The 14,422-nt window shown below is 40.9% G+C and overlaps 1 protein-coding gene across 1 annotated transcript in view; it reads left to right on the top strand.

Annotated features, from left to right (window-relative positions):
• Nucleotides 1–14,222, top strand: part of VPS16 (VPS16, CORVET/HOPS core subunit) — a gene marked incomplete at its 5' end in the record, with an annotated part of 27,743 nt that extends 13,521 nt beyond the window's left edge. The window contains 6 exons of the mRNA XM_018571673.1: nt 2,677–2,784; nt 3,893–3,970; nt 6,743–6,912; nt 9,186–9,282; nt 11,436–11,539; nt 13,980–14,222. Coding sequence (XP_018427175.1) covers nt 2,677–2,784; nt 3,893–3,970; nt 6,743–6,912; nt 9,186–9,282; nt 11,436–11,539; nt 13,980–14,124 — 702 coding nt within the window. The remainder of the gene's footprint in view (nt 1–2,676; nt 2,785–3,892; nt 3,971–6,742; nt 6,913–9,185; nt 9,283–11,435; nt 11,540–13,979) is intronic.
• Between the last annotated feature and the right edge of the window lie 200 nt (nt 14,223–14,422).

The raw sequence follows: 14,422 nt of genomic DNA on the forward strand, positions 1-14,422 counted from the left end.
TATATAGATATATAGATATATATATATAGTGTTGGCATAGCCTACAAATTTATATTTATAGTTTGCTCTCGAGTTTTTGCATTTATTGCCTCTGCATTTATTACATCAAATGATTTATGCAGAGGAGAGCTTACAGACCAGTGTGCTAATTAAACACATTAACATCACAAGGACAGATATTAATTTTCAGATTTTTCATTACATGCTATATATGCAAACTAGAAAGTGCACAATAAATACAATAACACCAGTAGTTAAGATATACAGAAGTTAGTTAGGAGGACTCCGCTTTCCTACCAATGCATAACATTAATATGTAGAGTTCAAAGCCTAAACTTGACGATGTTTGGGTGTGAATGTCAAAATTGTAAATAAGTAATTTACAACCGGTCCCAAACTATCTTCAAGTGAACTTTTATTTGCCCATACTTAGCAAAGTAACAGTTTTGCTGCACAGCAGGCAATATAGGACATTTAGCTAGCTCTGCTGACCTGAACCACTGCTGAAGCCCAAGAAAACCCGTAAATTTTGGCCATGGGGTACATGTCACGGTTCGGCCCCCAGTGCCAGAACAGCCATTCGCCACACACAAGTCCTGTCCCTGGTGGTGAGCGGAGGGACTTGCTTGGCCCTGTGAAACTTTCAATATTCATGAAGTTGAGATTTGCACTGCAATGTTGGAGGCATGTTGGGGCAATGGAGGAGCACAGGGAAGGTAAGTACAAGCCATAACCATCCTTTAAACTTTTTAGTAGGATGGTTGAAGTGGATCATAGACATTGTGATCTGCTCCAACCATACAACCATTGTTGTACAGTTGACTTCTCTTTTATTAAGAACTCACACCGATCATCCATAACATTATGACCGCTGAGAGGTGAAGTGAATAACATTGATTATCTCATTACAGTGGCACCTGGTAGGGGGTGGGATATATTCGGCATCAAGCGAACATTTTGTCCCTGAGGTTGATGTGTTGGAAGGACAAAAAAGGGGCAAGCGTAAGGATTTGAGGGACCTTGACAAGGACCAAATTGTGATGGCTAAATGACTGGGTCAGAGCAACTCCGAAACTGCAGCTTTTTTGGGTTGTTCCTGATGTGCAGTGGTCAGGACCTACCAAAAGTGTCCCAAAGAAGGAAAACTGGTTAACCAGTGATAGGGTCATGGGTGGCCAAGGCTCATTGATGCATCTGGGGAGCGAAGGCTGGCCCGTGTAGTTTGATCTACTGTAGCTCAAATTGCTGCAAAAGTTAATGCTGGTTCCGATACACTGTCAAGGGAATTTATTAAAACCTGGAGCAGACGAAATCTGGAGCAGTTGCCCAGGGCAACCAATCAGTTCCTCTCTTCAGTTTGTATAGTTAAGATTTGAAAATGAAAGAGAGAAGCTGGTTGGTTGCCATGCACAGCTGCCCCAGGTTTTGTGTGCTCCAGTTTTGATAAATTCCCCTCTGTGTGTTCACACACCTTTCTTTCGCAGTTTGTTGTGTATGACGCTGCATAGCCGCTGACCTGTGTCCACTGCCAAAATTTCCTACAATGGGCACATGAGCATCAGAAATGGACCTCGGAGCAATGGAAGAAGGTGGCCTGGTCTGATGAATCACCTTTTCTTTTACATCATGTGGATGGCCGTTGTCATTTGTGTCGCTTACTTGGGATAGAGATGCATCAGTTCAGGGCAATGTTCTGCTGGGAAACCTTGAGTCCTGCCATTCATGTGCATGTTATTTGGACACGTACTGCCTACCATAACATTGTTATTGACCATGTACATCCCTTCATGGAAACAACATTCCCTGATGGCAGTGGCTTCTTTCAGCAGGTTAATCCACTCTGCAAAAATGGTTTAGGAACACAAGTTTGAGGTGTTGACTTTGCCTATAAATTCTCCAGATCTCAAGCCAATCGAGCATCTGTGGGATGTGCTAGAAAAACAAGTCCGATCCACTGAGACCCCACCTCGCAACTTACAGGACTTAAAGGATCCGCTGTTGATGTCTTGGTGCCAGACACCACATCATACCTTCTGAGGTCTAGTGGAGTTGGGAGTTGGGTTGAGACCTTGATGGGTCAGGGGGACCTAATCAATAGCAAACTATAAATGACAGAAGCGCCAGCCGCTTGTATCCAGGCTCGGAGAATGTCTGCAGTGATCTCAAAGCGAAAACCGCAGATGGGGCAGGCTCTCAGACAGGCTATGGGGAAGCCTCAACTCTGGAAGAAACAACAGACAAAGAGCGCCTCCATCGCGTGAAAACGTTTTAATAAAGTGGGTTTAAACAAGTAAAACCATACTCACAAAGGTAGAATTTGTACAGGCATGAATAGATAAAAACGTGAAAAGCTTAGCCCACCGGCTAATCTTCCTCCCTGAGGTTAACGTTTCCGTGGCCTCGGAACCGTTAACCTCAGGGAGGAAGATTAGCCGGTGGGCTAAGCTTTTCACGTTTTTATCTATTCATGCCTGTACAAATTCTACCTTTGTGAGTATGGTTTTACTTGTTTAAACCCACTTTATTAAAACGTTTTCACGCGATGGAGGCGCTCTTTGTCTTTTGTTTCTTCCGGACCTAATCAATATTAGGCAGGCGATAATTTAATGGCTGATAGGTGCATAAATGGAGTGTGATCCTTGAGTGTAAAATGTATATGTAATTCTGCATTGACAGTTCTGCAAACATCAAGAACCAGAGACATTAAAAGATCTCTACAATCAAGATGATAATCATCAGGAGCTTGGAAACTTTCATGTTCGAGCTAGCTACTGCATGGAACAGGTATTCATGCTCTCTACTTTTAGATAACTTAATGGGGTTGTATATCTTTCTTTACTTCATGAAAGCAATTTGTACCTATACAGGTCAGTAAACCATATACCAGACAAAATCTAGAGTAGTTGCCCATTGTAACCAATAAGCTTCTTTCATTTTCAAAGCTTAACTGAAGAGAGAAGCTGATTGGTTACTATGGGAAACTGCTCCAGTTTTGATAAATTCCCCCTACTATGTTTCTAGTTCATCAACCGTTCTTTTTCTGTACTTGCAGCATGTCTAAAAGGGATAAAACATGGGAAATGTGCAAATCTGTATGTATTGTTTTTTTATTTGCCTTGAACTACACTTTTTGTTTTGGATATAGTTGGGAAAGGTTAGACCTTCTCTCTAGTTAGACTTTCTGTGGTTAGTGCTCACATAAATGTAGTAGTGTTGTGGATCAGGAACATTAAAGTTGCTGTCAAAGAGATTGCTCAAAGCAATGACTGCAAAAGTAACCATTATGGTATAAGTTGTAACACACGATTTCCTAAGTCCTCCTAATTTGTACCATCATCATAAAAACATACAGGAACATGAGGTAAGCTGGCCATTCACTAAGATTCTCTTCATTCAACCTGCGAGCTGAATAAAGAAAATATGACTGATTCCTCCATCAACGCTTACAAGCGTTGATCAAGGACTCTCCCAATCTCTTCGTTCAATCTGACAACGGCCACTGTCAGAATACCCGAGCAGAGCCCGCAGCTGATTGGCAGCCCACTTTGTTCATTCAAAGACTTTCCAACCAGCTTCTTCGATCAGCCGATCGAGGGATCCTGGCCGAAAGGGTGCCGACAGCGGCACTCACTGTGTGAATTTCATCCAGTTCTTGATGAAATTTGCATAGTATATGGCCAACTTTATCGTTCGCAGAAAATCTTGAATCTGGCATAAGCAAATCCCTAGAAGGCCCTCAGGATATAGGATCAAAGGGACATTGGTATAATTGGGACTTATTTACATGATATAAAAAAATCATTTTTAGAGTGTTGTACAATAATTAGAACAACCATTTGTTATAGCCAGGACTCGGGTTTTCCCATTTTTACTGGATATTTACCTTTTACAGAGTGTGGAGGGTCGTGTTGCCGAGCTGCAGAATGCCGTTGATGAGTACAACAGAGCAAAAAATGATTGGGCTGCCAAGGTGAGAGAAGAAACTATTCATACTCAAATGTATATACATTGTTGTAAAGTTTTTTTATGGAGGACTCATCTGGAGTCCGTTCTATTTTGTGCTGTGTCTTGCTTCCCTCTAGTCATAGTCTGACTGGTGTTGGCAATAGGCTTCTGGAAAATGCAAACATTCAAAGCCTTTTTATCAGAGGAGTCATAAATGTTCTTTTTACTCACAAGCGTAGGAATTAAAAAACTTCTTTCAGACATAGTCTGTTGCGGGCTAGTTTATTTTATCTGAAACTCCTACTTAGGAAAATATTGAAGAATACACTGTGCTCAGTTTTAGCCAGCAAAGCCTCTTCTGAGCCCTTCTTTGACTTAGTTTTATGTTCTTACTTTGCCTGGGTTTATGACTAGGTCCTGGCTATTACTTACTGGCTATAACTGATTTATTTTTTAAAGGTTCTAGCTTGAGAAGCGTCCTCTTTGTCTTGGCTTCATTGCCTAGTGAGTCACTGACTTAGAACAAGTACACAGCTAGTCATGTCTTAAAGTGTGTCTAATGCCAAAAACCTAAACCAAATAGTTTGACATTACAGGAACATGGGCAACAAAAAGTTTAATCCTTTTTAGATTTCCTGTTATCAAATCCTATTTGGTAATCCTAACAGGAAACTCTTTCCACAGGAACTTCTTTCATATGGTGACAACACTTTTTTTTAATTCACATGCATTGTTGTCACCCATTTCTGCATGCTCCTGATTTGGACTAAAAGCACCCATACTAAAGCACTGGCATGTTCCACCATAATCCCTGCAGTAAAACACTATTTCAAATTGCAAAAGCCAATAGCAGGCTGGCTATTGTACCGCCCACTGCTTGCTGTCAATCAGCAGAGGAGCGGACCTGAAAGAATATATTTAATGATATTAGTTTATTGGAGCTCTCCTCACTGCTAGGCATCGGCTGCAGGGGTCTCGGTCACCTCCCGATGGGGATCAGAGGGATCACAGAGCTGATGAAACCCCGGCTCCCTGCGCTGAGGAGAGAACTAGCGGATAAATATTGAATAATGTTGACGCTATCATCCTTTACTACTATGTTGTGAATAGATGTGAATGGCAGGAGATCAAATTATACGCAGAAAGCGGAAAGACATAAAATAATAGCTTAAGAATTTAGCAATAAAATATTAGGTCCCCATTTACATTTGGTTGCATGTCTAATATATCTGCAAATGCAATCCATAGAAACACACTGCCAATCTTCTCCCAGTGCTTCTTTATTTATAAAATCCAGTCAGCTCCAAACTTCTGATCCCCACCTGCTAATTGCTCAGTTCTACTCTGAAAACGCCTGATTGGGTGAAGCTATTCGCTCACCACTAATGCGTTTCACCCAATCGGGCTTAAAGGAGAACTATGAGATGAGTGATTTCCACTCACCTCATAGTTCTAAGCCGACCTGTGACAATGAGACTGCCACAGGTCGGCTCAGTAGATCGGGAGGTGAACGAACACATACCGGGTTCCCTCACCTCTCGATCCTGTCACGGCTCTCTACCGTGACAGGGGGAGGGGCTGGATTCCCCTCTCCCCGCTCCGATCTGCCAACGCTGACTGGCGGAAAGGACGGGGGAGGGGGCGGGTACAGCCTGCTCTGCCTCTAGATAGGCAGAGCCAGCTGTCACTCACGCAGCTGGGCGGATCCCGTCATCTACGTCTGGATCCGCTCCAGGTGCGGCGTCTCAGTATACCGCGAGCTGTAGCTCGCGGTATACTGAGCTTAGGGTAACGGGAGGACGCTAGTTTGTGTCCTCCCGTTACCCTAAGGAGAACTATGGGGAAAAACACTGACCCCATAGTTCTCCTTTTAATCGTAGAGTACTACTCTACAACTAAGCCCAATTGGGTGAAACGGGTTAGTAGTGAGGGACTAGCAGGCAGGGATCATAAGTTTGGAACAGACTGGATCTTGCAAATAAAGAAGCACTGGATGAAGATTAGCAGTATGCAGCTGTTTCTTTGGATCTGGCCAGCGCCTGCAACAAACCCAAGCTGCCATGTGGAAGGAGCGGTGGAGGTCTCTGTCTGTATTTGAAAAATATATATCTGCTGGCTCCAATAGTCCTGAGCTACAAATGTAGATAGTTTAATCAGTCACATTGTGGCGTGGGTCTGCAGAAAAGGATAATTGGAATCATAATATGCTCTATTGGAGGGTCTTGGTATCATGGTACTGAATGGCTCCACGATTGGATAATGATGATACAAGTGGATGTTTAAGGAGAGTATGACACAACTGAATGACTTTAACCTTTCCACCATCAAAGGGGCCAGTATATCAGGCAGGAAATGCATGCTGAGGATTTGTATATTTTGTTTTACCATTGGGGGCAATTGTTTAGGTCTGCCATCCAGGTCTCCAGGCAAACAACTTAATGCACATGTGCACATAGATAAGCTTTTACCTACCAAAAAGTTTGTATTTCTATTTATCCAATTTATTCTGCCCTGTCTAATCGCAGAACAAAGCTGGTGACCTGACTTTACTATACTGTACTTATGCAATACTTCCTGGTCACCTCTTTGACCCCAGCATGTATCTGGGCATAGAAGAACTCACCAGTCTTCTGCTCTCCTTCAATCTCCTCTTGTCAGCATGTTTCTTACCAGCAATCGGGTCCCAGACTGTACGTCAGCTTTAAGATAATATGCTGCTTTAGTAGAATTGATAATCATTACTTGTTCCCTGTTGATTTTCACTTATTTGTTGCTGTATTCACTTTGTATTTTACAGGTAACAGAGGATCAAATTAAATTGCTAAGGATCCAGCGTGCACTACAGGAGAAGCTTGATAAGCCTTATCTTGATTACTCCTTACATCAGACAGTCTACAATCTGATACTTGATAACATGCAGAAAAAAGCTGAACAGCTTTATAAAGAATTTAGAATTCCTGAAAAAAGGTAATTTCAGTGTTGCAATAATCATTAGGTTGTATTTTTAGTCACATCTTGAGTTGTATTTACATGTACAAATGTTAATTAGACCTAATGCATTCGGGCATATAACAATTAAATACAAGAACATACATGCTTCCAAAAAAAACAAAATCCTGGATGTTTGACTTGGACAGAGATCATAGAAACAGATTAAAATGTATTACAATAATCTGCACTACTCGTGCAAATACTCCGATACAACGAGTACCTGCGCCATCTCCGAGGATACGAAACCGCCGACCTCCATAGCGTCTGCATTCAAAAAACATGGCCGCGAACTTCTCCTCCACGGCAGTAATAGACTCCGCCTCCAAGTCCTCACTCCAGACTGGAGCGGAAGCCTGTCAATCATCCAATTGGCCAATCAGCGGGAGAAGAGGCCAGCATGGAGCAAATGACTAGGCTGTGACACGGAGTGGCTGAAGGAGACGGAGACGTCACAGCAGCAGGTTAGTAGCACCGCATGGCGGCTGGGCACATGACAAAAAAATAGATATATGCCTGTAATGTTGACTGCATATGCCATATAATATTTAAAAAGACAATAGAAAATGAATATATAGATAATGCCTATTGCTAACTAAGGCTTGTATAAAAACTTTATAATATAAAGCCAGGTATGCAGAATTGGATATAGCTGTGCCACACTATACAGTGTTCTGGAGTCTGGACATGTGCTCATCTATTTTCCCCACTATGGGGATACAAGCCTTAGTTAGCAATGGCATGATCTAAATATTCATTTCATTATTCAATGTCTTTTTTTTTTTAAATATTATAAACTTTATAATATAAAATTAAAGACTGAATAATTAAATGAATATTTAGATCATGCCATTGTTAACTAAGCCTTGTATCTCCATAGTGGGGAAAATAGATGAGCACATGTCCAGACTCCAGAACACTGTATTATATAGTGTGGCACAGCTATATCCAATTCTGTATAACTGGCACATTTTAAAAAGATATTGATATACAGGTCCAGGAATGCCTTGCAATGTTACATATATTAATACAGCATGGTGAAAGATGAATGAATGCTTACTATATATTAATAAAGCATGGTGAAAGATGAATGAATGCTTACTTGATATAATCACTATTCAGCAATGGAAAAAAAAACTTATTTTATTTATTCATGCTGTATTTACTCAGCTATGAATTCCTGGCTGGAATCCATAGTTTTGCACCTGCAAGTTGCAATATCACAGGCCAAACCTCTGCTTTTGCTCCAATTATAACTCAACCATGCTTTTCCAAAAGTAAAAAAAAAATATTTTCAATCCTTGCTGCGTACTGCGGGTGTCCATGCTCGGACGCAGACAGGATCCATCCGCAGCACGGATCAGTATGGGCTGGCTGTTAGTCATGTGAATGAGGCCTAAATGTAAGTTTTTAAGATTTTTTTTTTCTTTTGGAAAAGTTTGATGGAGATATGATAATTGGAGCAAAAGCAGAGGTTTGGCCTGTGATATTGCAACTTGTAAGTGCAAAACTATGGATTCCAGCCAGGAATTCATAGCTGAGTAAATACAGCATGAATAAATATTTTTTTTTTCCATTGCTGAATAGTGATTATATCAAGTAAGCATTCATTCATCATTAGTTTATATTGCTTTAGAAAAAATGTGACCGGTCCCTTTAAGAAAAAGTATTTGTAATTGGTATCGGCGAGTACTTGATTAAAAGTATCGGTACTCGTACTCGGTCTTAAAAAAAGTGGTATCGGTGCATCCCTAGTAAAAATGCCATTTAAATCCATTTTAATTCCAGATTGCACCACTATAAAAATCGGAAAAGGATCAATGAGGTGAACACTCGGGCAAAGCACTATAACATGGTGGAAAATCTATCTACTCCACTTCTATCTTTTTGATTTTTACTGTATCTACTCTATTTGTTTGAGGGTTGGTGATCATTACCATTATTAAATTATAGATTTTATGTTCATGTATTCTTTTAATATAGAAATCTTAAAAACTTTAAATGGAACCTAAATCTATGTGATTGTTCCAAGTCAATGACTTAGAAAAGAACTGAAACCATCAGCACAATTCATTAGAACAGCCAGACATCTAGCATTTTCAGAAGGAGCTCAGCAATGGTAGTCTACATCTATTATGCAGATTAGAAAATGCAATCCTATAGATTCCAGATTTAACTTTACCTCATCAATTATGTATTCATCGGTTTCTTTTTTGGTCAGATGAAGATAACCTATGTCTTTGTATCCTCAGGTACTGGTGGCTGAAATTAACTGCACTGGCAGAGAAGGAAGACTGGGTAGAGTTGGAGAACTTTTCAAAAAGTAAAAAATCTCCCGTAGGATATTTGGTAATTGTTTTCACTTGCAATCAGTATTATTGACTTACACATGTTATTCCTCATCGAACGGTTAAAGCCCAACTTCATAGCTTTCCATAGAGTGGGGAAAGGTTAAAGCCTATGTGAAGTGTTTATTGCTGTGTCCCCATTGAGGTGATTTCCCTTCACTTCCTTTCAGTATAGATAGTGTTGGAAAATTTCTCAGATGGGATCACCTACAAAATGCAAGTGAAGAAGGTTTGGAACTGCTGACACTGTTTTTATTGCTGTCTGTGACTTCCTGGTCAGTGACAACGATCCCCTCCATATATTTTACTGGCGCCACAAGGTCAGGAAGTGAAAATCTCCCCTGTGGGGTCATAGACAGGAATAGAAACTCATCTAAAATTTTAACTCTTCTCAAATCTAAGAAAATAAGATGTTGGCTGCAGTACGGCTTTATAGGGTCAAATGGTTTTCATAATGTAATTTAAGGTGTATTAGTAATTGGGATTAGCTTCATGTAAATATTTTGATCAATATTTGTAAATATTTAAAGAATAATCACACATAACATATATAGTACTGTAACCCTTTGCTGCTCTTCCTTTTAAATCCTTATGTCTTCTCATGCTAGGGGAGAACTTCCCTTTGCAGCTGAGTCCCTCTTCCTGTAGCGCTGGCTCAGGTTGCAAACCAACACACAGACACCATGTATCCCTTTCAGAGACAAGGCAGTCTGCTGCAAAACAGAAGTTCTGCCCAGCATGAGAAGAGATACAGATTTAAAAGGAAGAGCAGCAAAGAGAAGGGAAACTACCATGGATTACAGTAAGGCGCACATTACAGTATTGGTTTATGTGAAAAAATCTGAGGGTTTAATGTCACTTTAAATTTTTATGTTGCATGATATAAGCGCAACTCTTTATCAAACCCCAACATTTAGTGAAAAAAGCACTTAAATGCCCCAAAACACAATAAAATACCCATTTTTAAATAAAATTTAAAAAATGAGGTTACAAACAAGTAAATAGATACCCGACATGCCCAGGTTAAAAATTGCGTGCGTCCGTGAAACTGCGACAAACTTCAGTACCCCAAAACGTCCATAGACGACGCTTTAAAAGCCCCCACAGGTCATCAGTTTAGAGATGCGTGTAAATATTGGACCTAGAATTATTGCCCACCCTCCGGCGTGCACGGCGATACCCAACAACAGCTAAAGTTATGTGACACTTTGATGGTCAATAAAGATTGACTACAAAAGTTTCTAGAGTGCAAATTACTTTCTACCAGTTACAGTTTTTGACATGCAGAGGCATCTGCGGTCGCTCCAGCACCCCCCTGCACTTTGGGGTTTTCCGGTCAGGAGTGCGATGGGATCTACCATAAAACCCCAACATGTGTAGCGCGATAGTCGATTTCATAGTAGGCGCACCCGACGCGTGTTTACGTGAAGACGTGTGGGCTTGCGGGGGTGGGGACTTAAAAATGTTTTTTTTTAATTGTAACTCCTGACTCCTGAGGTAACTCCTGATGCTTTAGCCAGAAAGTGTGTCTTCAGAGACGGGGGTCATTTCTGGGGCTGTGCCATGGCTCTGGTTCCCAAAAAGCGCTCTGTTGCTAATCAACACAGAACACTCAGGTCTGGAAGGCAGAGCCCAGTGCCCAAAAGTCACATTACAAGCTAGCCCTGCACATCCAGTCCACCAGGGCCTAGGTACAGCTTCCAAAGTTGGCGGTTAAGCTGCTGAACTGTATAGCTGCTATGTTGAGACCAGTTTAAGCAGCGGTACAGTAAGGAATCTTACATGAAGGCACCAAGGGAAAAAATTAAAACACCAGCAGTGTAGCAAAACAAATCTTGATTAAAGTCACATTTGTTAGGCTAGCAAAATGACTTTTCTCTCTCGTTCATTGAAGGACACAGGCAACAGATCGTAGATCCTGAATGGTAGGGTAATATCGCCACCTGCAGGAGAAGGACGCTAGGCACAAAAAGCAGAGCTTAAGAAATGGCACCCAATTGTCTTGAGACATTAGCAAAAAAAACAGGCCTGCTTTGTAGAGGAGAAATTCTAGTGGGGCTGACTTTTTCTGTTTGCCAGTGTCCCAACCTTCTTTTCATTATGGGAAAATCTCAATAGCAGTTAAGCTAACCTACTTGTAATTATTTCTTTCAGCCATTTGTTGAAATATGTATGAAGCAAAATAACAAGTCAGAAGCAAGGAAGTATACTGCTCGTGTAAACCCTGAACAGAGAGTGAAGGCTCTTCTTTTAACTAGGTAAGAACGTACAGTAAGCACATCGAACACCATTTTTTGCTTTTATCATTTTACTTGTTTCTTTTTCCCAGTTTCTTACAGAGCTCACCACCAAGTTCAGCTTTATAGCTTCTGTGGTTCTAGAAAAATAAATTATGGGAAATTATGTCATATAAAAATTTTTTGACATGCTGCCAAATTAACCATGGTCAGCTACTAGCTAAAGAATGGCTAAACATTTATAATTGCAACAATTTTCTGTGCAAAGTGGTGCATAATCTGACAGAAATGCAGGGGTGCCAATATTTTTGGCCATGACCGTGTGTATGTATGTGTGTGTGTATGTATATATATATATGTGCAACTATATATATATGTGTGTGTGTGTGTGTGTGTGTGTGTGTGCAACTTGCTAATATTGCCTCATATTTATTGATGGATTGGATAGTCCATGCTGATACATGTATGAAAACAAGTGTTTAACTGCTTGCCGTCCGCCCGTTGTATATAAACGGATGGACAACAAGCTCTTGGATGTGGGTCGCCGAGCATGTAGTGTGTCTTTTGCGCGCGTCCACTGTATAAAATAGCCGACAACAGCTGTTACATACAAGCGTTTGGGTGGCTGTAGAGCTGTATCGGAGTGTGTGGGTGCCCCTCCTCCTCCTCCACCAGCACTGCCTGCTATAACGGGCTCCACTGTTCCCTGTGTTCCATCTCTGCACTGAGATTGAAGGGAGATCAGCACACTTCCACTGGCTGACCTCCCCTCCGATCACTAAATGCAGAAGTGTTGTGTATTACATCACTTCTGCTTTCAGGCTGTCATTTGTAAAATGTCAAGTGTAAAAAAAAAATAAAAAAAATTAGTCACATTTAAAGAAAATTAAAGAAGCACAAAAAACGTTTTTAAAGTCCCCTGCCCCCACATACCAACGCAAAAACACACGTCGGGTGCGCCTATGTGCGAAAACGCTGATTGTGTCGCACATGTTACATACCACTACAAATGTTGCAAGCAATAATTCTTAATACTAAATGTATAGCAGCAAAAGCTTTTAAAGCACTGCCTAAGGCCAATTTTGGGTATGGTATTTTTTTTGTGATTGCGTGGGCACATGCAGTTTTAAGGCTTGACATTTCTGGTATCTATTTACCTAACATGACCCCATCTTTTATATTTTACCAAAACATTGGCTAATAATAGTTTCATAACGATGTAGGGAAAATGTTTGTTTGTTTTTCTTCTTCAAAATTGTCAGTACTATTCTTTATTTAGTAAAAAATAAGAAACAAACGGTGGTGATTTAATACCACCAAATGAAAGCGATATAAAATGAATGTCAGTACAACGTTGCATGACCGAATGTCAGTCAAAGTACCGCAGAGCTGAATGCTGAAATATGGCCTGGACAGGAAGTGGGTTTAACACCCCGGTCTTTAAGTGGTTAAGTTGTCTAAATGCAACCTAGGTTCAGCACTCTCAGAACAACCTTTTATACATTCTTGCTATTGAGGCACACCCTAAACATTTTAGAAACAAAAATGAAACAAACAAGAATCTTCTAATAGGAATAGTTAAATGACAGCATCCTAAAAAAGGGAATATTTCAGCATTGCACATACACTTCATACAATATAAACGTCTTAAACCAAACAGATGGTACAAGATAAAAGTTTTTCACTCCACCCATTGCTATGGATAAATGGCAACACATTATGACAATCTCTTCTGCTGTAAGTAATAGTTTCCCAATGCATAAAACAGATCTAGCTTGGGTAGGGGAGGTTCTCCACACAGAAATTGCAATGCCTCATGGGATTTGTAGTTTAGTTTCACCACAGCTGGAGTGCTGAGGTTGCCTAAGTCCCATTGGGGAGATTCACCTCCCTATTTGTAGTCACCAAAATAAAAAGAGGAAGAATCCAACATTAGGGTTGTTCCCAAAACAAGTTGAAATCTTCCAATGGGGATAATGCTGTAAGAGGGGAATTCCTCACACTTTGGGAGATTTCCCCAATGGTACACAGACAGAAAAAATCAACTGAGAGTTTTATCCTTCCTTTCTCTAGACAAAGCAAAAAAAGATTTGGCTATACATAAGCTTGAATGATTTATTAACCACTTGCCGTCCGCCCGTTGTAAAAAAACGGACAGACAGCACTGCAGCATTGGCGGGTGTCCGTCTCCAGACGGCATTTTTTTTCTGCTCGCACGCGCCCCCCTAGCGGGCACGCACGGGCAGAAAAGACCCGACCAATGCAAACACTCATTACCGGGTGTTTCACATATAGACGATCGGCGGCTCCATAGCCCGCCGATTGTCTATATGTGCAGTGCTGCATCTATATGGAGTTCAGCTGTAAATGCTTGCACTGATGGTTTATTGATGCAATGACATGCTGTATCTCCGCGCATGGTTGTGTTATTAACCCCCTTGTTTTCTTTTACATTTAACAGAGATTTGGAACAAGCTGCCGAAGCTGCCATTGAACATAAAAATGAAAATGAAATGAACATGGTCCTGGCAAAATGCAATCCAACTACTGATTCTTCTGCATTAGAGAAGATCGAACGCGCTAAAGCCCTGCTACTTAAAAAATAATATACGCTTAAAGTCGGTCACTGGTTTTATATTCTACAGTACTTGGGAGCCTATTCATAGCAGAGTGTGGATACCACTGTACATTGGACAGAACAGTCTTTACACCTCACTGGGCCTGCTTGTTGCATACCATTCTGAACTGTGGATGCTGGAGGTGTACCATGGCCACTGTTTAAATCTGCATAGAGGACAGTCACATGACTGACAGCAAGTTACTGTGCTCTAATCTCTCCAGTATTTTTCCATTCCTCTTGCTTTGAAGCCTCACAATAAGTGGAGCATACAGCACATCACTTTA

The sequence above is a fragment of the Nanorana parkeri genome, unplaced genomic scaffold (assembly GCF_000935625.1).
Source record: "Nanorana parkeri isolate BGI_ZX_2015 unplaced genomic scaffold, ASM93562v1 scaffold1808, whole genome shotgun sequence".
In the NCBI taxonomy this organism is placed as follows: Eukaryota; Metazoa; Chordata; class Amphibia; order Anura; family Dicroglossidae; genus Nanorana; species Nanorana parkeri.